This window comes from Mya arenaria, chromosome 15, assembly GCF_026914265.1.
Source record: "Mya arenaria isolate MELC-2E11 chromosome 15, ASM2691426v1".
Lineage (NCBI taxonomy): Eukaryota > Metazoa > Mollusca > Bivalvia > Myida > Myidae > Mya > Mya arenaria.
Genome location: NC_069136.1, coordinates 15,738,078 through 15,765,725, shown reverse-complemented (window position 1 = coordinate 15,765,725; position 27,648 = coordinate 15,738,078). Strand labels below are relative to the sequence as shown.

The 27,648-nt window shown below is 34.7% G+C and overlaps 1 protein-coding gene across 1 annotated transcript; it reads left to right on the top strand.

The window, feature by feature from the left end:
- The first annotated feature begins 2,035 nt into the window (after positions 1–2,035).
- On the top strand, positions 2,036–13,931 carry LOC128219798 (deleted in malignant brain tumors 1 protein-like). Its single transcript, XM_052927835.1, has 11 exons — positions 2,036–2,166; positions 5,370–5,396; positions 9,417–9,639; positions 9,783–9,901; positions 10,124–10,364; positions 10,497–10,622; positions 10,728–10,762; positions 11,215–11,434; positions 11,593–11,717; positions 12,013–12,262; positions 12,870–13,931. Exons 1-11 carry the CDS (start codon positions 2,094–2,096, stop codon positions 13,030–13,032), a joined length of 1,602 nt encoding a protein of 533 aa, XP_052783795.1. The 5' UTR covers positions 2,036–2,093; the 3' UTR covers positions 13,033–13,931.
- The last annotated feature ends 13,717 nt before the right edge of the window (positions 13,932–27,648 follow it).

The window sequence follows — 27,648 nt, the reverse complement described above, 5'->3', positions numbered from 1 at the left end:
ATAGCACTTTCGAGAAAATATATATGTCATTCAAAACACAGGATGTGGACGAAAAATGCTAAGTCAATGTAAAACAAACTTGTACAAAAACATGCGAAGGTTATTTGAATTTTGGCGTGAAAGTTCGTTGCTAGCCCATACTTGTATATTACATTTGAAGCTTTTATGTGAGTTCGTGGATTTTAGACTTTGAGGCTCCGTGCCTTCAAACATTGAGAATGACTGTTTTTTCGTATTGAAATGTACGTTGTATATGAACATACATGTAAAACATTGCTATTTTTTACGATCTTTATAGATCCTTCTGTCATTAAAATGATTTATCTCATGAATATTGACGTTGATCGGCAATTAGCAAATGATAGTGTTAAAACCCTTTCTAAAAGAAAAATAACTCCATTTCTCCGTTTACTTTTTTTGCAATATATTGTATTTAAGTATGATGTATTTTTCTGATTCTGTATTTGTCCCTTAATTGTACAATATGAAAATATTTATGGTAAAGCCATGGAGCATAAGTAGTTACACTATTCATTAACATAATTACTTAGTAAAATTAAAACCACAGCTATTTATAATGCAGTGAACACGTTCAAAGATTATATGCAAATGTTAAAGATCGTGTTAATAATTTTATTGAGGTCTAACATCGTTATGTCTGAAAAGTTTCTCAACACAAATTGAGTAAAACAATGACCTTTTTGTTTTACCACAAACCTGTTTTCTTGCTTGAAGGTCATACCATTCACTAACTTATAAGTATTAGTCAAATAGTAAATCAAGCCATTTCTTCTGTAATTTTCAGATTTTAAAGCATGTCATCGATTTTTTTTAAATCAAGGAATCAACTTTAAAACTTGCTTGAGATGATTTACTTTCTTAACATGCTTGTCATGATAAACATTAATTTATTTAATTTATTCAAAACAGCGTACGGCTTGAATTTGTAAATCCGGAATACTGGCAAACTTTATTTCCCTATTTTCAACAACAACTTCAAGGCAAGAGCGCATGTGAGATTGGTTGGTGGTCACCAAGCTATACCAGTGTTTTTTTTTCCTTGTTCTCCGGTCTCCCCAGCAACAAACTGCATCATTCTTTCGCAACATAGTGTCAATGCGAGTAACTAAGTATATATTTTAATACCCAATTACACAATCGGTAATAATTAAATAAAGTTAAAAAAACACTCTCAGTTAAAACTGTTTTGATTTGTAGAAAACGTTCTAAAAAATAATTGTTTTAATACAGGTTCACACGAAATCGAGCACCTTATCGTTGGTTAAAATGGTGTCGTCAATTATGTCTTAACAATCGTTTGAGGAGCTATATACATGCACGAATGAGTCTTTAGAACAAAAATCATTGATGTACACGTGTTTTCAGAAACTGAGATTGCATTCAATCATGATGAGGTTTAATTAGGCTAGGCGAGAAATGATCAAATGATCTGCTTTCTATTATAAAATAGTGCATGAGGCAATTACCAATTACAATTCACCAGACAGCACGGTTGTGATTCGAATTGACACCGGCGATGACGTCTCCATTCCATAGATCGACGCCGATAGAAAAAAACAACACTTGTTGTCACTCTCATTTATTTCCTGGTTTCTTTTGAAATCTATACTCAAACAGAATATATCCAAATAAACTGTTCAACCAAGAGTACCTTTTACACACTGTTATTATTGTTTGTATATCTTCTCTTTTTTATCTGAGGTCCTGACGTACACTGACATATTTTGTAATCTTTGAAAACCAATACAGCATTTTTGGTTACTAGTATAATATTTTCGGTATTTCTTCTACATTTTCTTTTTCTTAACACAACACCCTTTCAAATAATATCTTAACAGTATAGGCTTACTGCATCCAACATTCATACATTTGCGGGTCTGATACCTTATCAAAACCATTAAGTTTTACGTCGCCAGCAGAAAAAGTGTGCAAAAATACATACCAATGTTTTTAAACAATACATCATCAACCTCCTCGTTAACGAGATTACATATTGTTTTGTGTGGTTATGCTTTGTTTTGCACTAGCCGATAAACGTTTTCGATGTAATCAACATTAAAACGTTTACTAAAATGGCTTCTTTAAAATTAGATGGAACATATTTTTGTTTTCTAGTTGCAAGTTTGACAATGAACATTGTGACAGGTAAGTTTGAAAGATATTTGTTACAATGCTTTATTTTTGTTCTTTGTTGTTTAATTTGTTCTAATAACTTGCGAGGAAGTCAACGAATTCAAGTGAAGTGAACACGTTTAGGCTCTCTAATTAATGAATAACATGAGAGTATTGAGTTAAATAATAAAAACAATGCAATGTAGAGAGACAAATGAATTAAAGAACATATACGATGTAAAGACATTACCTTATTATCATATTCAAAATACAGAATATAGGATATCGGAGAAAAGACGTTCTTTATAATCATCGTACAATTGTAGTAATGTAACTGTAAAATGATGAACATTGTTATCAATTATATAAAAGTATATGAAGTTTATGACTAGACGTTTTTTAAACTAATATCATTTATTTCATAATAGAAACTAAAAACCATTTTTTATCAATTTATTAAGCTTTCTACTGATTGCTTTATGAAGTTTATGACTAGTCTATCTTAATACTCATAGCAAATTATCATCGTAATTGGAACGATAAACTGATGTTCAGATCTCTTTAAAAATGATATCGACATTAACCATGTTATAGTATAACAACGTGAATAACTAAGGCGACCAGGGTTCAATTCGGGATGTGAGTTTGGTTGGTATAAACCAAGCTAGACAAGTGGTTTTTCTCCGGGTTCTACGATTTCCCCAAAACACAATTCAACATTTTCGCGCAATATAGTGTCAACGAAAGTGACTTAGTTAATAATTTGTATAACTTTTTTCACATTCATCGGTAGTAAATACACTTTTAACAACAAACACCTTAAATCATCATTCGTGTTTGCCTTCAACAATAATAAAGTGCAGTTTTATAATGTACAATACTACACTATAATAGCGATTAACAGTACAAAACTGCCCAATAAGAGCGGTACAAGACTACACTATCATAGCGGTCCACCGTACAAGACAACACTATCATAGCGGTCAACGGTACAATACTACACTATCATAGCGGTCAACGGTACAAGACTACACTATCATAGCGGTTAAAAGAACAATACATATCTATCATAGCGGTCAACAGTACAATACTACATTATCATATCGGTCAACGAATCAAGACTACATTATCATAGCGGTAAACCGTATACGACTACACAATCACTGCGGCCAACCGCTCAAGTCTTCACTATCATCGCGTTCAACGGTACAATACTACACAACCGTAGCGGTCAACAGTAAAAGACTACATTACCATAGCAATTAACGATACAAGACTAAACCATCATAGCGGTCAACAGTACAATACCACACTATCATGGCGGTCAACAGTACCAGACATCACTATCATAGCGGTGAACATTACAATACTACACTATCATAGCGGTCAACAGTACCAGACATCACTATCATAGCGGTGAACATTACAATACTACACTATCATAGCGGTCAACAGTACCAGACATCACTATCATAGCGGTGAACATTACAATACTACACTATCATAGCGGTCAACAGTACCAGACATCACTATCATAGCGGTGAACATTACAATACTACACTATCATAGCGGTCAACAGTACCAGACATCACTATCATAGCGGTCAACAGTACAATACTACACTATCATAGCGGTCAACAGTATAATTATACACTATCATTACGGTCAACAGTATAATACCACACTATCGTAGCGGACAACAGTATAATACTAAACTATCACGGCGGTCAACAGTATAATACTAAACTATCACGGCGGTCAACAGTATAATACTACACTATCATAGCGGTCAACAGTATAATACTAAACTATCATAGCGGTCAACAGTATAATACTACACTATCATAGCGGTCAACAGTATAAGTATACACTATCATTACGGTCAACAGTATAATACCACACTATCGTAGCGGACAACAGTATAATATTACACTGTCATAGCGGTCAACAGTATAATTATACACTATCATTACGGTCAACAGTATAATACTACACTATCATAGCGGTCAACAGTATAATATTACACTATCGTAGCGGACAACAGTATAATACTACACTATCATAGCGGTCAACAGTATAATTATACACTATCATTACGGTCAACAGTATAATACCACACTATCGTAGCGGACAACAGTATAATACTAAACTATCACGGCGGTCAACAGTATAATACTAAACTATCATAGCGGTCAACAGTATAATACAACACTATCATTGCGGTCAACAGTTTAATACAACACAATCATTGCGGTCAACAGTACACTATTACACTATCATAGGGCTCAACATTATAACACTACATTATCATTGCGGTCAACAGTATAATACAACACTATCATTGCGGTCAACAGTATAATACAACACAATCATTGCGGTCAACAGTTTAATACAACACAATCATTGCGGTCAACAGTACACTATTACACTATCATAGGGCTCAACATTATAACACATAGATAATCGCATTTTTGTACATTTCACCAAAAAGCGCGTGCGATGATGCTTACTGACGTCATGACGCGCAGTATTTTTTATTCACTGCAAACGTCAAAAAGTTCCTTCAGCTTTTCGTCTTGGGTTATTTTTTGTGTTCAAGGTATATTTTCGTAAAGTTAATGTTTATGAACCTCATCTAATAATTATGGTTACATAAAGTGTATAATAAAAGAAATGAAAAGTATTAAGTTACAGCGCGTGACTCATCTGGCATAGGGGGGTGCCAGATGGAGTTTTCTAAATTATTATCCGTTGTGCTATAATGAACGTTACAAGATTACCTCTATCATTGCGATCAACGGTACAACAAGACAAAGAGATTCAAGATTCAACTTATTTATTAAGTAACTTGAACACAAAGTGCTCCTCATTACATGATAGATATAATACATTCAATTAAACATATATACAACGATAACATGTACAACGGTCAACGGTACAACAAGACACTGGCACCGGATTTTCAAACTCAAATTATTGTTTTACCTTCTCGGACATGATCCTGATAAGCTGATTATAGCAGCCACCAGAATACACTGCACTATCAAACGGCATTTAAATATTTAAATACTACAAACATGCCTGTAACTATCTTTATTTTACTGACAACTGTTGTCGACTACAATAACGTAGCAGGAAACGAGACTCGAAAACAATGGGACTCACAGCTAAATTGTCCAATCGTGCATAGGTGCTGTATCTCTACATATGCCCAAAGTGATTACGTTCTTTTTCAGGCTGGGCCTGGTGGGAGGCTCTTGTTGGTAAGTCAGTTAAGATATCTGGCAAAAAACATTTAACTACTTAGCAATACTGGGGTGCGTTTCAGATAGATTTTACGATCGGCCATTATCGTAAATTTACGATCATAATAACGACCAACTTAACGATAATCATAAAGACGTTTCAGAAACGTCTCGTAAACTCTCCGGTCGTACGTAAAAATAATGATAAAGCACAGCGTTAAAGCGAATGACCCAGTCTTAAGTGAAATGACGTTACGTCATATTAACCTAATGAGCGCACCTGTCTTTTTATTAATGATGAATATCATAATAATAATAATAATAATAATAATAATAATGATGATAATAATAATAATAATAATAATAATAATAATAATAATAATAATAATAATAATAATAATAATAATGATAATGATAATAATAATAATATTTTCTTGAAGGGAATCAATTAATGTAACTCTCCTTTTTATAATGATTGACACAAATGATACAAACTCGTGGTCTCTATTCTGATAAACCATCTGCTATTTATGTTCCAACTGTATCTCAAGTACATCACCATCAGGGATTTTTTTATGGAGGCAGTGGCGGGTTCCGACGCTCCCTTTAAAATCTGTGTAATTATAATAAAAATTGGACAACAACAAAATACGTTGTTTTTTTCAGGCTGGTAATTTTACTTTAAATTCGTCTTTGATAAGTGAAATATTATAGTATACGTATTATCAATGTTCTGTAAAGTAAATGCAAACGTGCAGCATGGTGCTGATGATGATAGTCACGATGATGCGCCGACAACGGCAATGCTGATTTAATAATAATAATAATGCGACAACGACACTATAATGATGATGCAATGACGACGATAGTGATAATGCGACGACGACGACTAAGATGATGATACTAATTATGATGTGACTATGACGACAATGATCATGACGAGATGATGATGCGAAGATGTTGCTGATGATTGATGATGTGGAGGATGATGAAGGTGGTGAAGTTTGTGATGGTGGTAGGTGTGGTGGATGATGATGAGGATGATGATGATGACTGATTCAAATCATCAACAACCGGCCTTAGTTCAGATAACGAGTAAAGTTTATGCACCAAAACTGTGACTGTGAGTTATTGTATTGGGAACAGTTTGAAAATACAATTTTGACTGGTTGGATTTTTTGTATGAAGACAATTCATAAATCCATATTTATTGTGTCAATCGTTGTAATAACAGTTAAATAATCAGTATTTCAGATCCATTCAAAATACATGATAAAATCTACATTTGCAGACATGCTTCAAATACACAAAATGACTAAAAGAAATACAGCTATTTTACAAGCTCGTCTCATCAAAACACATTATTCAACAAAAAGTATCTTAACTGGTGCAGATTGCCATGGTTAAGTGTTCAGAGTTTCATGCAAATATTATCTATTATCTATTTCAATCATGTTATGATATACACTGGAGTATACACTTTATGTAGCATTCTTTGTTTATACATTAGCCAGTCAAAGTAAAAATAAATGTATTTAGAAATATTAAAAGATTCACTTAATATCTATATAAAAGATAGCATGATCAACCATGGTAGTGTGTGTTTTATATATTATTATAAGTTTGAATAAATGTATCATTCAAATTTTCTTAAATAATTCAAGTGTTTTAATCCTGTACAACATGTACAACTGGATATACATAACAGTTTAAACTGTATAAACATATATATTTTTGGAAATCTAATGCTAATGGCTTTTAAATGCAAAGTCAAACTTAAAAAAATAATAAGAAATTTTATTTCAAATAATGAAGGTTACACACAAATGCCTCACTGCCTATTTAACAGTTTAAAGTCTTACGTTGTGTTGGGATATGCAATGAATTTTATGTTCTGTGTCAATATATCTGTAGTTATTTGCTGGGTCTGGTATCTCCAGTGTATGTAGGTATAAAGTACTGTTCTGACAAAGTCTCCTAAAACACACTGGAACCATTAAAGGTGAGTATCTTGAAGACTGACTGTGAGCATATGCTAGATGTTTGAAACATTGTGATTTCACAGTGTCCTGAAAATGACAAAAAGTTATATAATATTGTTTAATACAGCACAATATAATACATTTATGAAAACGCCTTTTAATGGTTAAACTACAAGTAACACATAATTTACATTCTGATTTTTCAACTGAAATAGTTTGCATATTTTATGAAAATTATTGTCTTTTTAAAAAAATAAATAAGTAGGCTATTTAAGAAAACATGAAAAACACCATTCTGGTCACATTTTATTTCTTGTTTAATGTTCATACAAGTTAAAAAACAATTATGTTATACCAGTTAACTGCTCAAAGTAAGATGCCCAACATTGTATCAATATAAAATTCATCTAATTCTATTATCCATAAAATTGGTTTATATTCTATTGCACTTTATCATTTCCTACCTACTTTTGCATTTCCCTCCATTGCCAGCTTGAAGCATTCCTGATAGTTTTATATCACCAGCCTAAAATAATTAACTTAAACAAATATTTAACAAGCAAAAAAACAAAACAAAAAACACATATAATATCAATAAGCATCTGTACATAGCCTGTGCATTAACTGCAGGTACATAATATGGTTTTGCTGTTTAGTTTCTACATTAGTCCTTATGACAATGTGTTCATATGTTGAATATATATATACATATATACCTCCATTATTATTTATAAAACCAACATTAGAATTTAATTCCCTTTTCCATACCAGTATTAAACAGAGGTCAATGAAGAGCACAGCATTTTCCACCAAGACCATAACACTTCTGTTGTCAATTTTCATTTCAGTTTTTATTGTACACATCAAATGGTATGACTGAAAAAGACAAGATTTAACCTTTGTCAGTTGAAAACTCACAAAAGGTACATATACTGCAAAGTTCTACATAAACCTATGATACCTTACTAAAACAAGTTTCAATTACAAGTAAAGGTGAACTAAAATGATACATTGTCACCTGATAGTGTCTATGGTATTAAACTAGCCAAATAATCAAATTACTTGTTGTGACAGTGTTGTTTACACTTACAGAACAATATATTTACATATTTAGCATCAGTTTTAGATGTGTAAAAATAAGAAAAATAATTATGTTATATCATGACATGATAAAATGGTAACACTGTTAAATAATTCACTGACTACATGCCACAAAGACCGGTAATATTACAACAAAATATGTACAGACATTTATTTATCCGAATTAAAAACCATCCGAAATAGAAGGATTTCAATCTAAAATGTTTTACATGACATATTAAACAGCAATGAAACCAAATCATATGCTACATCATATTCCATGTTTTAAATGTACACAATATCAGCACATTAACTAAATATAACAAAAAGCTTACATCTTCTACAGTTAAAATCCTTTTTTGACAGAACGGCGGAAATAGAACATTTTCGTACTGTTTTCAGCTATTTTTAGACAAAGTTTGAATATTTCACACCAGCGAACATGCTACACGCAATATTCAACTCTCAAATGTTGATAAAAAGTAAAGATATACTTTGATATGGAGAAAATCTTCATCAGCCATCTTGATCGTTTAGTTAACGAGTGCCTCTTACCGGTCGTAGTTTTACGAGCAAAATTAACGATAAAACAGGTGCACGTTTCATCTCTGTACTACCAAAATCAGCTAACGATCGCCTTAACGGTCGTCTCTGAAACGCACCCCAAGTTTACTATCGTAACAAGGTTCTCTTAGCAGGGATTCAAGCCACGACCTCTTTCGGCGGGCAGTTTGATATGATGGTGGTTTTAATCAGGTTATGTTTTACACCAATATTTCCGCTGCCTTGTGTCCGTTGTTTCATAATATAAACAGCTAAAATTTGTTATTTCCGTTATGGTTAAAGTAATTATGCAATGTTTGAAATGTAATAACTAGTAAATTTATATTGTACGATCGAAACGTTCAAACACTGTAGCTTCTTGCTTTCAAAAATCGTTTATTATATATTTATCATTTCGTCTCTTTTATTGAAGCTGGTGGAAAACTCGGCTGTCATATCGACCCGTTTCTGACGAACACTTCCGGAAGTATAGGGTGGATTTATCAGCTATACGGTCCGCCGGTGACGTGCGGCAGGAACATTATCGTCCCACACGGTCGATATATATGCATTAATCCAATACGTCCAACTGCCATTTTTAGTTTGAGCGTATTTGACACAGGGATAAAAGACAAGTCGTCAGTCTTGATTGTAAGGTGAATATATTTATTTAAAAACTCAATTGATGATGATGATGATGATGATGATGATGATGCCGTTTATGTTCTAGGTTGTGGGGGCGATGATGATGATGTGCTTATATCATGACTAATTCTCTTTACCGATTTTATTATTTAAGTTTACAAGGCGATTATGATCATGGCGAAACACTTGGGATCTGCTCGGAATCCAACTCAATGACGATAGAGTTCACTGTTGATGGCTATCTGTCTGCCTCTTACTTCACGCAGGAAACAGGTATTTGAACTAGTTAACAGTTTGTGGGGTTGTGATATCCCTATATATGTTTCTTCATTGGCTTTACAATTAAACATACTTGACATGGGAATCCATGTGATATTTTGGATAGCGCAATTAGTTTTAAGAATAATTTTCCTTTCCAGTGTTCTGTAAGAATGCGATTTTTATGAACATAAATCAAATATCAAACATAACTGTTGATTGCCTAATTTGTCACAGCTTCGGTTAGTCCGCAAAGCTGTGGGGGGACATTCGTCGAACGTAATGGGAGTCTCAGAACTCCAAACTATCCGTCGTCCTTCAACCCAAACCAGGCGTGCTTGTACAACATTTCCGTTCCCGGTGTGCTCTCAGTGTGTCTTGAAATAGAGTACATATACGATGTAAGGCTAGTTTTAGAAGTGACCAAAAATGAGCGATCTAACTCGAGCAGAGACTCGGCTGGAACTAAAGTGACAAGGTGTGTACCGGACACAAGATTATTACTATTCACTTTATTGCGCTGAAAAATAATCATAATTGCCAACTGGCGACCAATTATTGATAATCGCAAAGTAAAACTGCATATACATCTGTGTTTTATCTGTATTAGTTATAGAATTAATATCCAGAAGAAAGGCACATGGTGTTCCCAAAATAACAAGATGGTGGTCTACCAAATGAACAGGCCATATTCTAAACGAGCAGGATTTCGGGCCACATACAGATCACTACTTCGGTAAATATGCATATCTTGTTTATTTTTATGATGGTACGTTGTTCTTACCACATGCATTGTAGTTTTGGTTTAATATTTCATTGTTTATTATGGTTATGTTTTCAGTGAGGAGGCACCAAATGGATTAGAAGATCTTGTCGGTAAGTCAGTTTTAATATCTGACATAAAACTATTAACTTGTTGAATCATGCTTGTCGCAGTTTCTTTGGTATAAAGCAACACTTGAATCCTTTTTGAGTGGCCTTTCTGGTAGGGATAGAACCCACGACATATTTAGGGAAAGACCAACCCCTTTTAAGCTGTACGAGGATGCATGTAATGCTATTCAAAATCACTATGATATGATGATTTTCATGAAGTCCTAATTTATGCCAATAGTTTCCCTTTATCGTTTTCCCTGTTTCCTAATAAAATAAACAAACTGGTAATAATTTGTGTTATGAGGACTGTTTCAAAGATTAAAAAATACTAAACATGACTAGAACAGTCGCAACTCTCATATACTGTAGCTCAAGGCAGTTCCACTGTGTCTGTGATCGTCATGCGGAACATTTACTTCACATAAGATATTCATGCTGTGTTTAAATTGTAGAAAGTGGACGCCTCGGCTGTCGGGACGGTCAGTTCTTGACGAACACTTCGGGAAGTGTACATCCGATTAATGTCCCGTTCAGACCCAAAATGACGTGCATGAAATATATAGTCGTCCCTTACGGGCGATATATATGCAAAGAGCCATTGGCTTCATCAGTTATATATAATATGAGCGTATTTGATGTCGGAAATAACCAGTCGTCCGTCTTGATTGCAAGGTTAAGGTTATTCGTTTAACATTTTACAATACCTACAATTTGACACGGAAAATTTAAAAACTTATATTTGAAAAATAGTTCATATTAATTATTATTGAGATGATGATGATGATGATGATGATGATGATGATTTTGAATTTCCGATCTCGTCTTTTTAGTTTACATGACCTCAATTCCGAAACGGTAGGCGACCCACTTGGAATCTGCTCGGAAACCAACAAGATGGCGATCGAGTTCACTGTGCAGGGCTATCTGTCTGTCTTTTATTTCACCCAGGAAACAGGTATTTGTTCACCAATAAACAGTTTGTGAGGCAGAGTTTTCACTTAAAGGTTCCCGACTGATGCGGAGACCGGTATTTGTTTCTCAATAGCATTTATCATTTAATGTAATTACCATACTTAAAAGTCCAGTAGTTAAGGACACTGATAATGGAAAGAAAGCCCGATTTAAATGTCGCTGAGCACAAATTATATTTTGGTTTTGTAACCATTTGTTAGCGTTATACGTAAGCATACATTTTTATTGGCATTAATCAAATATAAAAAAACCCTGTTGACTGATAAATTTCGTCGCAGCTTCGCGTAGTCAGCCACGCTGTGGGGGGACATATGTCGAGCGTAATGGGACTTTCACGTCTCTAAACTATCCGATGTCCTACAACGAAAACCAGGTGTGCGTGTACAATATTTCCGTCCCCGGTGCGCGCTCACTTTGTCTAGATATAGAGCACTTGGACATTGGTGACATGGATACGCTACTTTTACACGTGGCTCATTGGAGTGGGCCCTGGAAGTGCGGGGACGGGTCTAGAACGTACGAGAAAAGGTATATACCGCAAATACCGTTATGCCTTTCGATGAACGTAATTTCTCAGAAAATATGAACTTGCTTTTACCTAGAAACCTTCATGACCCCCAAGTGATGATTAAAAACTTTACCCTCGACAAATGAAATTATATCTACATATAGGTTTTGTCTTATTTAAAAACAATCACAAGGGAACAAAATATAATTATATACATTCCGGTGGTTTTCATAGATTTATTAGTGAAGTTTTAAACAGTGAAACTATAAATTTAATATAATTTCATTGTTTCAAATGTTAGCCGACTTTAACTTCCGAATCACAGGTCAGCGCACAAAGGACTTGATCACAATTTTAACGAAGTGACGTTTCATTTTTATACAATTTGACGTGCTTTTCTGAAAATCTACGATTAACTTTCATTTAATATAAGGTATACAAATTATAGTAAAATATGGCTGTTTCAGGGTAAGATTGCAATATATTACACCTCGTGAACATCAAAAGTAAATATTTTATAGTTTTTTCCACGTTCTGCTGATGCTCACGTGGTAACAGATACTGAAATCTTACATTGAAACTAACAACCATTATCTATACCTTACTTATACAACTTAACTGTTTCAGTGAATACATCCTTACCAGCGGCCAAAGTTGTTTCGAAACTTACCAGATGACAGTCTACCTATTGTCACCTTCCAATTCAGAACCACATCAAGGATTTCGGGCGACGTACAGATCGTCCCTTGAAACATTGTATAAATTTTGTAAATCTGATGATGATGTATAAGCCTAAAGCTTTATTCTCAGTTCTGTCTGAAATACGCCTATTATGCATGCATTCAAATAGATACAGCCTAAACAAACAGAACTAAACAAGAACAAGTGTGGTATTTAGTAGTGGTATTAATTGGATCTAAGATTGATGTAGCGTTAAACGTCTCCGTGGCCTTGTGGTTAAGACGTCCGCCTACGGAGCTAGAGGTCGTGGGTTCGACCCCAGGCCGCGTCATATCGAAAGACGTTACAAGTTGGTACACTTAGCTCCCTTGCCTGGCGCTCGGCATTTAAAGGGTAATGCTTTGAAAAGTGGTGTACTCAGTACTGTTTCAACCAAGGAAAGTTGTATCACGTGTATTGGTGCTTTACACCGAGCACGTTAAAGAACTAGGGTATCGCACCCGGATCTCTTGTATCTCACTCTGTTTCTTCAAGTCTTCCAACGTCTGGATTTGACTGCGAATTGCTGTCACTTCTATCTCATGTCACTTATGGCATTTAAACACAATTTAAGTCGTGATGGCGTGGTCCAGCCATAATGCAGCCAATGTGCGCGGGCAGACCTTGATAAACTCAAATAAACAAATGTAGCGTATCGGATTACGAGTTATCAATAACAAACCAATACAGTGAATGAAATCAATGATGCATGACCATAATATTGACTTAAGTTGCAAATTGAATTACACACCGGAAGTTTATTTTGGGTCATGCAAGAGATCACCTCTTCATAAAGATGCATACAACAAAAACAAGATGTCATACATGTGGTCATCATCATCACTGTACTAATCATTATAATGATCAAAATCTCATAAATACAAGTACATGGATATTTATGGAATATAGAGAGTGTACATCCATGGAAATATTGAGATAAATTCAAGAAATAAAACTTGAATGAAAAAGCTCAGTAGTTAGTTATTTAAAGTGACACGCTTATTCAAAATCAATACATACACAAACAACTAAATAACGCAGTAACGGAAAACATAAATGACCAATAACAAGGTTGTAACCGTATTTAATAGCAGCTAGGGCAAAACTATTAAATGATTGGTGAATTCTTAAAGATTAACTGTATATAGTCTATAGTCTCATAAGGAAGAAATACCGGGTTTTATGCTCATTTCTTTCCAATTAAACTCGGTATCCTTCATAAGATCCATTGTTTTCGACATTTATTCATCATTTTTGAAAATTTAAAACAATATTACTAATTGTGGTAAGTTTTATTTGGGAGTAAGAGTGCACCTTGAATTGAAACGGTTAATGGAATTGTTTATGTTTTTAAATAATGGTTATACGATTACGATTTGCCTAGTATGGCATTAATGAGCACATGAATGCAATGAACGGTTCTCAAACAGCAACTTTTTGTACCCCACGACCCCCCAGTACAATATGCAACATATACCCTCAGTACCCCGGGTACCTCCGCATTGCCAGCCTACATATCTGAAATCTCCGGTAGGCAGTGAAAATGACAATTTCAAACTGATATGTGAGCGGTTTAACTTTCTCGACAAACGTTTATCAAAACTAGATGTGATAAAAAAGCAGCTCTCCGATCTCTCTCATTGACAACCGTTTTCGTCCCTTGAAAAATGTTCCAGCGATCAAGGAACCCTAATTAAGAAAATTGAAGCTTTCACTAAAGTCCGAACAAGATCGAATCTCCAAACTTGAACGTGAATTTGCTAAAGTTAAACAAGTGAACGAGGACATAACCGACCTCAAATCTCGCTCTTCGAGGAACAATCTTTTATTTTTTGGCTTCCACGAGCGCGCAACTCCTGACGAAAGGCGCTTAGAAGAATGTGTTAAGATCCTGCTCGATTACTTCCGCGACACATTTCATATTGCCCATGCTCATGAGAACATCAAAATGGAACGAGCCCATCAAATTACGTGACATGAACGCTCAAAATGGCTTCAATGCCACGACCGGCGGTGATAACTCCACTCGGATCCGCTGTAGTGATCAGTTTCCTCCAGAAATCCAGGAGCGCCGGAAGTGCCTCATCCCTGCGATGGTCAAGGTCCGTCAGGACCTGTGATATGACAAGCTTTCTATTAACAACAAAATGAACACGGTTAAAACTATCCGTGCTTTGGGCTTTAGCCAGGATCTTGGCCAATCACAGCTATCATTTATAGTTTGGAATGCCCAAGGCATTAAAGCAAAACTGAACGATTCAGATTTTTTTAACTTTAGTGTCTAATTATGACTTACTTTTACTTACTGAGACTTGGCACTCTAAATTAACTTATTTATCTATTGAAGGTTTTGATAACTTTAACTGTCCAAGACCTAACTTTAATTCAAAAGCTAAGCGCCACATTGGTGGTGTTATTGTTTATATTAAATAATGCTACAAAAATTACATTGAACTTCGAACTATGTGATAAAGGTTATATTTGGTTTAAATGTAAAACAGAATTGATACAATCAAACCGTGATGCTTCCTTTTGTGTATGTTACATTCATCCACACGATTCTTCTGTTTATAGAAATGTTAATTCCACATTGTTTGAATTTGAGTTTTTCGATCAGCTTAACTCATGTATTCGTAAATACAAGAGTCTCGACGATGTGTATTTGACAGGTTCCCTTAATTCACGCACGGGTGAGCTCCCGGACTATATACCTGTAATACACCTTGACCGATATATTGATTTACCAGAGTATAATCAAATTGCAATTAGCCTACCACACAGACGTAACAATGATAACATATGCAATCAATTTGATTCATGACTTTAATTATTTGTAAAGAGAAGGACCTATTAATCTCAATGGCCGTTTAGAGGCGGGTAACTGTACTTTTCACGGATCGTGGATAAATAAACCAACTTCAAGTCTTGTGGATTATATTATCTGCAATCACAACTGTTATGAATTTATCAATAAAATGTATGTTATGGACTTGACCGAATTCTCGGACCACAGTTCAGTTTATGTTTCTGTTAATTGCACAGCTTGAATTAAATGATACTTGTCACGAATATGACAAAATTATGTGGGATATTTCCCGAAGAAACATTTTCTTGCAATCATTAACAAATTGACAATTGTTTGCAAAACTTTTCAAATCTTATGCATGACATCTCTTTAAATTCTTTCGAGAATACTTTATTTTAGACGTAAATCTACCGGAAATAGAAATACTAAAAAAAGCGTCTTGGTTTGATGAAAACTGTAAAAACGCGAAATGTGATTTCTGGACAGCGAAACGATCATAGTAATACTGATGAAAATAAACTACAGTTTTAAAAGAGGAGTAAATTTTCTAAAGCAAAACGCAAAGCTAAACATATAGTTCATGGTGCAGAAAAGAAAACGATATCATCTTCAAGTAAAAAACAGCACTTCGTGAATTTTAGAAATACATTAAAAACTTTTCATTTCTGCTAAGTCTTCCACTAATGTATCGGAAAATTTGTTTTTTTGATCATTTTTCAAACATTTAAAATTCAGCTGAGGGTCAATTTTACATTAGAGACCATATTTGTCGACAGACGAAAGTCTCTCTTGCTTTTCTCGACTATAAAATATCAATAGAAGTTGTTAAAACCACTGAGTCGCTGAGGCGGCACAAAGCCTGTTATTTCGATAGAAATGTCGCGGATTTTGTCATTTCCGGTAACGATTTTATTTCGACATATATTTGTACTCTGTTCAACTATATTTATGATTATTGTGTTTATCCGAAATGCTGGACTAAAGGCGTAATTATCACAATTTTTAAAATGAGAGATCATACTAATCCGGCAACCGGCAAATTATAGAGGCATTACTCTAGTTAATGTTACTGCCAAAATATATTCACTAATATTAAGAAATCGAATTAACCAATGGTGTGAAAATAATACTCATTTTTATGATGGACAATATGGTTTCAGAGATGGTCACTCTGCAGCTGATGCAATTTTCGTACTACACGCTACTATACAAAATGTCCTTAACAAAGGTTCCAAACTGTGGTGCGCATTCATAGATTACAAAAGAGCTTTTGACATAGTTAATAGAGATACAATATGGGTAAAATTTATTCATTTAGGTATCAGCTGTAAAATGATCAACATGATTAAGTGTATATATAGCGACATCCAATCCTAATAATAGCTATTATCAAATGTTTGATGTTACAGTCGGTCTGAAACAGGGAGAGCCATTATCAACCGTTTTATTTATATTTTTTATAAATGATACATATGAAAATATTGAATTCAACTCACTCTGTACTAAAGACCTTAAACTGCGATATATGTATATGATTCTATTTGCTGATGATATTGTGCGTTTTGTTGCATATGCAGGCTGTCTCCCAGCTCAGATTAACTCTATTTATCATTTCTCTATTAAATGGGAAGTGAAAATTAATGTTAATAAAACAAACGTTTGAATATTTGAAAAGACGAAGCAAATTCGAAATATTGAGTGTTTTTTTTTATAAATAATGAGATTATTGAAGCTGTTGATAATTTTACGTACTTAGGTATTAATTTTATGTATTCAGGTACTATGTCTAGTGCTGGTAATATGCTACATGATCAAGACCTTAGGGCATATAATAGTCTCCTGATGTTGTTCGATCGAATCAAATTAGATGTTAAGACCAAGTTATCGTTGTTCTATACTATGATTGTGCCTATTCTTGTTAACAAGTCAGAAGTCTGGGGAGTTAATAATTTTAAAGAAGTTGATAAACTGTAAATTGGATTCAACATCCTGAACATTTCGAGCGTTACCAAAACTATATATAAACAATATTCTGTATAAATTGCCAATGCACGCCTTCTTTAAATATCAAGAATTTAAATTATAACATATGAAACATTTTTAGAGTAAATCTATCATCCGACGTGTTATTTGAACCAGCATTTTATAGTTACACTTTTATTCAAAATCAATACATACACTTGTATCACAAACATAACTTTTGAGTGATAAACCTTTAACTACTTACTAATTGATGCATTTTTTTGGAAAATATTAATAACTGATAACACGTGTATTTAATAGATGAATACGCAAAAATATTAAACGATTGGTGAGTGCTAAAATGTTTACTGTCATCTGCTATCGTCTCATACGGTTTTACTGCACCTTTATTTCAAATTAAACTCGGTATCCTTAATACGAACCATTGTCTTCGACATTTATTTATCCTTTATTTTGGTATATTAAAAAGTTTGAATTTATTGTCGTAAATCTTATTTGGGAGTAAGAGTGCATCTTTAAACATTTCGATACAAAGACGGTACGAATTAAAATTGTAATTGATGGTAATTGTCAACATACACTTAATGGCAACATAATAATTTATAAAACATTAAACGGCGAGAAAATATTAACAGAATAGCAGTTTGGGACCAAAGATAGCAATTTGGGCGAGACGTTTTTTTATGCCATTACAAAAACATTTAGACGAAAGATGATAGGTATATTCCGAAAAAATCCATATAAAATAATAAGAAAATGTGATGGTTATTTGAATTTTGACCTGAGAAAAAGGAAAGCTCGTTGCTAATCCATACAGTAGGATGTTATGTGAATTTATTGATTCTAGACTTTAAGGCTCTGTGACTCCACGAGTATAAGTGTCATTTTGTATTTAAATGTACGTTGTATGCAAACCCTACCTGATATAAATATGCTTTCTCAAATGACCTTTCTAGATCTTACTGTCATTGAAATTATTTATCTCATGAATAATAATGTTAGGCAATTAGCAAAAGATAGCGTTAAAGCATTACAAAAAGAAGGATTATATAAATTCGATGATGTTTACTTGTTTTGCAATATATTGTATGTACTGTTAATGTTTGTAAATATTCTGTGATCAATTAATACTTTAATCGCCTCTTAATGTAGAAAACGTCAATCAACGAATATCAAATTAATGGTACACCTGTGGACCATGGGTAATTCCGATATATTTTGCAATATATTGTATTTAAGTATGATGTATTTAACTGATTAAATACAGTTTATTTGCCCCTTAATTGTACAAAACGTGATTCTACGGATATAAAGATTAAATGATTATGGAACAGCCATGGGGCCTTTATTAATTAACATGTTTACTCAGTAAAATTTAAACCACAACTATTTATAATGCAATGAAAATGATTAAAGATGATATGCAAATGTTAAAGATAGTGCTGTTAATTTTATTGAGGTTTGACATCGTTATGTCTAAAAGGTTTTCACCACAAACTGAGTAAAAATGTCCTTTATTTTTTATCAAAAACCTGTTTTCTTGCTTGAAGGTCATATTATTCACCTACTCATTAGTATAAGTCAAATAGTAGATCAAACCATTTTTCCAATAGTTTTAAGATTATAAAGCATGTCATATTATTTTATTTAAACCAATGAATCAACAATAATACTTGCCTGAGATGATTTACTTACGAAACGTGCTCGTCATGATCAACAGCCCCCACTTGCATGGTGTTGATCCAGAATACTTGCAAACTTGATTCCCCTATTTTCAACAACATCGGTTACCACTCGAAGGAAGAATTCCTAATATGTATATAACACTTTAAGTTTAAACTTTGAAAAATATTGAAAGCTGTAAAAAAACGTACCCAAAATGAGTGTTTTCTTGTTACTTGTTTTCGGAATCTCTGATGGTGTCCAATCATGATGAAGACAGAAATGGTCAAATGCTCTGCTTTCTAATAGTAACAATTGCAGGATACAATATATCAGGCAGCACAGTTGTGATAGAAATTAACTACCTTTATCGAAAACAAAGTGGCTACATTCAACCTTGCTTATTTTAAAAAAAGAAGATATTTGTTTCTGATAAAGGGTTTTGATAAATACACAAGTTGAACTGATTTTTAGATGTTTTATAGGGTCGTGACAAACTAGAAATCAGTGTTATTTTGCCTGCTAATCGGTTAATTCAGTATAGAGTCTAAAGGACATTTGGTGGTCTCTAGCCGGGACCTGTGCGGTGTACACAGGCGCTTGATACCATTTATTAACAGCTGAGCGTGCGGTTAACTACGGCAATTGGTGCTTGCATCATGCAACTGAACTTAAACAGGACGTGTTAAACGGCCGAATCCTATATGCTTATTTTATTCAGAACAAGTTTCAATGGTAATTTATCACTTAAAGCAGCACCTACACATACTGTGTACCAACTCCACGAAGGATACTACTAAAATTCCGACATAGTTGTATAAATTGAATCAATCCAGTGACAAAACTTTTCATGACTGTAATCGCTCCGTGATCACAGGCAATGATCATTTCCCAAACAAATTTAAGCGCAAAAAATAAGTTTTTAGTCCGTTGCACAATAAGAATAGCTTCATTAAAAATAATGGATGGCAACACACAATAGGTTTAGTGAACGGTGTCATCAAACACACCTGAAAACTATTAATTATCTAAACGTAAACAACTTGTTTGTTTTGATGAAAAAAATGAAGGCATTTTATTTTGGTTTGGGTTCTTATTCACTCTTGTTGTTTTAATATAAAAAGTAAGTGTTTTCCAAATTATAACAATGTAGGTGTTCATCCACTTTTTACCCACTTTTGCGACTATTTGCCATCACCGTCGGTTGGCAGTTACACTTTCACGCTAGATATTACGTGACTACATATTCCAATATTTGGGAGCGATTGATTCGAAAGGAATCAGTTGTATACACCGTCGATTTCACTAAACCCGGCATTCAGAACATCTGGGTTATTTTTAATCGAAAACAACCTCGGATGCATGCCGTATGAGTAAAAGTAGTTCGTAGGATTAAAATCGTAAAATTGTAAAATTTTAAATAATAGTATCAATAAATTGTAGTGTTTTTACGAGTATTTTGTAGAACAATGTTACAATTGATCGCCAGTTAAGTAAATAATTAAGATTCACAGGAGTAAATTAATTTTTTTATTTATTTTTCTTTTTTTTCACATTTGATGACACACATGCTTGCGGAAACAAACTAGGACGGTGTGCCTAGAAACAAACTAAGATGGTGTACATAGAAACAATCTAGGACGGTGTACATAGAAACAATCTAGGACGGTGTACATAGAAACAAACTAGGACGGTGTACATAGAAACAAATGAGGACGTTGTACCTAGAAACAAACTAGGACGGTGTGCCTAGAAACAAACTAAGACGGTGTACATAGAAACAAATGAGGACGTTGTACCTAGAAAGAAAAAAGGACGGTGTGCCTAGAAACAAACTAGGACGGTGTACATAGAAACAAACTAGGACAGTGTACATAGAAATAAACTAGCACGGTGTACAAAGAAACAAATGAGGATGGTGTACATAGAAACAAACTAAGACGGTGTACATAGAAACAAATGAGGACGTTGTACATAGAAACAAACTAGGACGGTGTACATAGAAACAAACTAGGACGGTGTACATAGAAACAAATGAGGATGGTGTACATAGAAACAAACTAGGACGTTGTACATGGAAACAAACTAGGACGGCGTACATACAAACAAACTAGGACGGTGTACATAGAAACAAACTAAGACGGTGTACATAGAAACAAACTAAGACGTTGTACCTAGAAACAAACTAGGACGGTGTACATAGAAACAAACTAAGACGTTGTACATAGAAACAAATGAGGATGGTGTACATAGAAACAAACTAGGACGTTGTACATAGAAACAAACTAGGACGGTGTACATAGAAACAAATGAGGATGGTGTACATAGAAACAAACTAGGACGTTGTACATAGAAACAAACTAGGACGGTGTACATAGAAACAAACTAGGACGGTGTACATAGAAACAAATGAGGATGGTGTACATAGAAACAAACTAGGACGTTGTACATAGAAACAAACTAGGACGATGTACATAGAAACAAATGAGGATGGTGTACATAGAAACAAACTAGGACGGTGTACATAGAAACAAACTAGGACGGTGTACATAGAAACAAACTAGGACGGTGTACATAGAAACAAACTAAGACGTTGTACATAGAAACAAACTAGGACGGTGTACATAGAAACAAACTAGGACGGTGTACATAGAAACAAACTAGGACGGTGTACATAGAAACAAACTAAGACGTTGTACCTAGAAACAAACTAGGACGGTGTACATAGAAACAAACTAGGACGGTGTACATAGAAACAAACTAAGACGGTTTACATAGAAACAAACTAGGACGTTGTACCTAGAAACAAACTAGGACGGTGTACATAGAAACCAATGAGGATGGTGTACATAGAAACAAATGAGGATGGTGTACATAGAAACAAATGAGGATGGTGTACATAGAAACAAACTAGGACGGTGTACATAGAAACAAATGAGGATGGTGTACATAGAAACAAATGAGGATGGTGTACATAGAAACAAATGAGGATGGTGTACATAGAAACAAACTAGGACGGTGTACATAGAAACAAACTACGACGGTGTACATAGAAACAAACTAGGACGGTGTACATAGAAACAAATTAAGACGGTGTACATAGAAACAAATGAGGATGGTGTACATAGAAACAAACTAGGACGGTGTACATAGAAACAAACTAGGACGGTGTACATAGAAACAAATGAGGATGGTGTACATAGAAACAAACTAGGACGGTGTACATAGAAACAAACTAGGACGGTGTACGTAGAAAAAAACTAGGACGGTGTACATAGAAATAAACTAGGACGGTGTACATAGAAACAAACTAGGATGGTGTACATAGAAACAAACTAGGACGTTGTACATAGAAACAAATGAGGATGGTGTACATAGAAACAAATGAGGATGGTGTACATAGAAACAAATGAGGATGGTGTACATAGAAACAAACTAGGACGGTGTACATAGAAACAAACTAGGACGGTGTACATAGAAACAAACTAGGACGGTGTACATAGAAACAAACTAAGACGGTGTACATAGAAACAAATGAGGATGGTGTACATAGAAACAAACTAGGACGGTGTACATAGAAACAAACTAGGACGGTGTACATAGAAACAAATGAGGATGGTGTACATAGAAACAAACTAGGACGGTGTACATAGAAACAAACTAGGACGGTGTACATAGAAAAAAACTAGGACGGTGTACATAGAAATAAACTAGGACGGTGTACATAGAAACAGACTAGGACGGTGTACATAGAAACAAACTAGGACGGTGTACATAAAAACAAACTAGGACGGTGTACATAGAAACAAACTAGGACGGTGTACATAGAAACAAACTAGGACGGTGTTCATAGAAACAAACTAGGACGGTGTACATAGAAACAAACTAGGACGTTGTACATAGAAACAAACTAGGACGGTGTACATAGAAATAAACTAGGACGGTGTACATAGAAACAAACTAAGACGTTGTACATAGAAACAAACTAGGACGGTGTACATAGAAACAAACTAGGACGGTGTATATAGAAACAAACTAGGACGGTGTACATAGAAACAAACTAGGACGTTGTACCTAGAAACAAACTAGGACGGTGTACATAGAAACAAACTAGGACGTTGTACCTAGAAACAAACTATGACGGTGTACATAGAAACAAACTAGGACGGTGTACATAGAAACAAACTAAGACGTTGTACATAGAAACAAACTAGGACGGTGTACATAGAAACAAACTAGGACGTTGTACCTAGAAACAAACTAGGACGGTGTACATAGAAACAAATGAGGATGGTGTACATAGAAACAAATGAGGATGGTGTACATAGAAACAAATGAGGATGGTGTACATAGAAACAAACTAGGACGGTGTACATAGAAACAAACTAGGACGGTGTACATAGAAACAAACTAGGACGGTGTACATAGAAACAAACTAAGACGGTGTACATAGAAACAAATGAGGATGGTGTACATAGAAACAAACTAGGACGGTGTACATAGAAACAAACTAGGACGGTGAACATAGAAACAAATGAGGATGGTGTACATAGAAACAAACTAGGACGGTGTACATAGAAACAAACTAGGACGGTGTACATAGAAACAAACTAAGACGGTGTACATAGAAACAAATGAGGATGGTGTACATAGAAACAAACTAGGACGGTGTACATAGAAACAAACTAGGACGTTGTACCTAGAAACAAACTAGGACGTTGTACCTAGAAATAAACTAGGACGGTGAACATAGAAACAAACTAGGACGGTGTACATAGAAACAAACTAGGACAGTATACATAGAAACAAACTAGGACGGTGTACATAGAAACAAATGAGGACGTTGTACATAGAAACAAACTAAGACGGTGTACATAGAAACAAGCTAGGACGGTGTACATAGAAACAAACTAAGACGTTGTACCTAGAAACAAACTAAGACGTTGTACATAGAAACAAACTAGGACGGTGTACATAGAAACAAACTAGGACGTTGTACATAGAAACAAACTAGGACGGTGTACATAGAAACAAACTAGGACGGTAGGACGGTGTACATAGAAACAAACTAAGACGTTGTACATAGAAACAAACTAGGACGGTGTACATAGAAACAAACTAAGACGGTGTACATAGAAACAAGCTAGGACGGTGTACATAGAAACAAACTAAGACGTTGTACCTAGAAACAAACTAAGACGTTGTACATAGAAACAAACTAGGACGGTGTACAAAGAAACAAACTAGGACGTTGTACATAGAAACAAACAAGGACGGTGTACATAGAAACAAACTAGGACGGTAGGACGGTGTACATAGAAACAAACTAAGACGTTGTACATAGAAACAAACTAGGACGGTGTACATAGAAACAAACTAAGACGGTGTACATAGAAACAAACTAAGACGTTGTACCTAGAAACAAACTAAGACGTTGTACATAGAAACAAACTAGGACGGTGTACATAGAAACAAACTAAGACGTTGTACCTAGAAACAAACTAACACGTTGTACCTAGAAACAAACTAAGACGTTGTACCTAGAAACAAACTTAGACGTTGTACCTAGAAACAAACTAAGACGTTGTACCTAGAAACAAACTAAGACGTTGTACATAGAAACAAACTAGGACGTTGTACATAGAAACAAACTAGGACGGTGTACAAAGAAACAAACTAAGACGTTGTGCCTAGAAACAAACTAAGACGGTGTACATAGAAACAAACTAAGACGGTGTACATAGAAACAAACTAGGACGGTGTACATAGAAACAAATGAGGATGGTGTACATAGAAACAAACTAGGACGGTGTACATAGAAACAAACTAGGACGTTGTACATAGAAACAAACTAAGACGTTGTACCTAGAAACAAACTAGGACGTTGTACATAGAAACAAACTAGGACGGTGTACATATAAACAAACTAGGACGGTGTACATAGAAACAAACTAGTACGTTGTACATAGAAACCAACTAAGACGTTGTACATAGAAACAAACTAGGACATTGTACATAGAAACAAACTAGGACGTTGTACATAGAAACAAACTAGGACGATGTACATAGAAACAAATTAGGGCGGTGTACATAGAAACAAACTAGGACGTTGTACCTAGAAACAAACTAAGACGTTGTACCTAGAAACAAGCTAAGACGTTGTACATAGAAACAAATTAGGACGGTGTACATAGAAACAAACTAAGACGTTGTACCTAGAAACAAACTAGGACGTTGTACCTAGAAACAAACTAAGACGTTGAACATATAAACAAACTAGGACGGTGTACATAGAAACAAACTAGGACGTTGTACCTTGAAACAAACTAGGACGGTGTACATAGAAACAAACTAGGACGTTGTACCTAGAAACAAACTAAGACGTTGTACATAGAAACAAACTAGGACGGTGTACATAGAAACAAACTAAGACGTTGTACCTAGAAACAAACTAAGACGTTGTACCTAGAAACAAACTAAGAAGTTGTACATAGGAACAAACTAAGACGATGTACATAGAAACAAATGAGGATGGTGTACATAGAAACAAACTAGGACGGTGTACATAGAAACAAACTAAGACGTTGTACATAGAAATAAACTAGGACGGTGTACATAGAAACAAATGAGGATGGTGTACATAGAAACAAATTAGGATGGTGTACATAGAAACAAATGAGGATGGTGTACATAGAAACAAACTAGGACGGTGTACATAGAAACAAACTAGGACGGTGTACATAGAAACAAACTAGGACGGTGTACATAGAAACGAACTAAGACGGTGTACATAGAAACAAATGAGGATGGTGTACATAGAAACAAACTAGGACGGTGTACATAGAAATAAACTAGGACGGTGTACATAGAAACAAATGTGGACGGTGTACATAGAAACAAACTAGGACGGTGTACATAGAAACAAACTAGGACGGTGTACATAGAAACAAACTAAGACGGTGAACATAGAAACAAATGAGGATGGTGTACATAGAAACAAACTAGGACGGTGTACATAGAAACAAACTAGGACGGTGTACATAGAAACAAATGAGGATGGTGTACATAGAAACAAATGAGGATGGTGTACATAGAAACAAATGAGGATGGTGTACATAGAAACAAACTAGAACGGTGTACATAGAAACAAACTAGGACGGTGTACATAGAAACAAACTAGGACGGTGTACATAGAAACAAACTAAGACGGTGTACATAGAAACAAATGAGGATGGTGTACATAGAAACAAACTAGGACGGTGTACATAGAAACAAACTAGGACGGTGTACAAAGAAACAAATGAGGATGGTGTACATAGAAACAAACTAGGACGGTGTACATAGAAACAAACTAGGACGGTGTACATAGAAACAAACTAAGACGGTGTACATAGAAACAAAATAGGACGGTGTACATAGAAACAAACTAGGACGGTGTACATAGAAACAAACTAGGACGTTGTACCTAGAAACAAACTAGGACGTTGTACCTAGAAATAAACTAGGACGGTGAACATAGAAACAAACTAGGACGGTGTACATAGAAACAAAGTAGGACAGTATACATAGAAACAAACTAGGACGGTGTACATAGAAACAAGCTAGGACGGTGTACATAGAAACAAACTAGGACGTTGTACCTAGAAATAAACTAGGACGGTGTACATAGAAACAAACTAGGACGGTGTACATAGAAACAAACTAAGACGTTGTACCGTAAAATGAACTAGGACGGTGTACATAGAAACAAACTAGGACGTTGTAAATAGAAACAAACTAGGACGGTGTACATAGAAACAAACTAGGACGGTGTACATATAAACAAGCTAGGACGGTGTACATAGAAACAAACTACGACGTTGCACCTGGAAATAATCTAGGACCGTGTACATAGAAACAAACTAGGACGTTGTACATAGAAACAAACTAGGACGGTGTACATAGAAACAAACTAGGACGTTGTACCTTTGTTCAAATAATGGTTTATACATATACACCATGACACGGTGGAAACCCTCCAAAATAGGAGCTAGTTTAAAGAAAGCTGAAAGTATTAACAATAAGGTTTGATGTCTGGTGATCCAATATGATTTTGGTATCATTTGAAAGGTATTTGGTTGCTGATTACTTATATGTAAACTAAATTACACAAAGTACGTTTTACACACAGTTATTACAGTTGATGTATTTGCTCCTTTGGTGCTACTTTTATACTATTTTCGGTATGTTGTATAA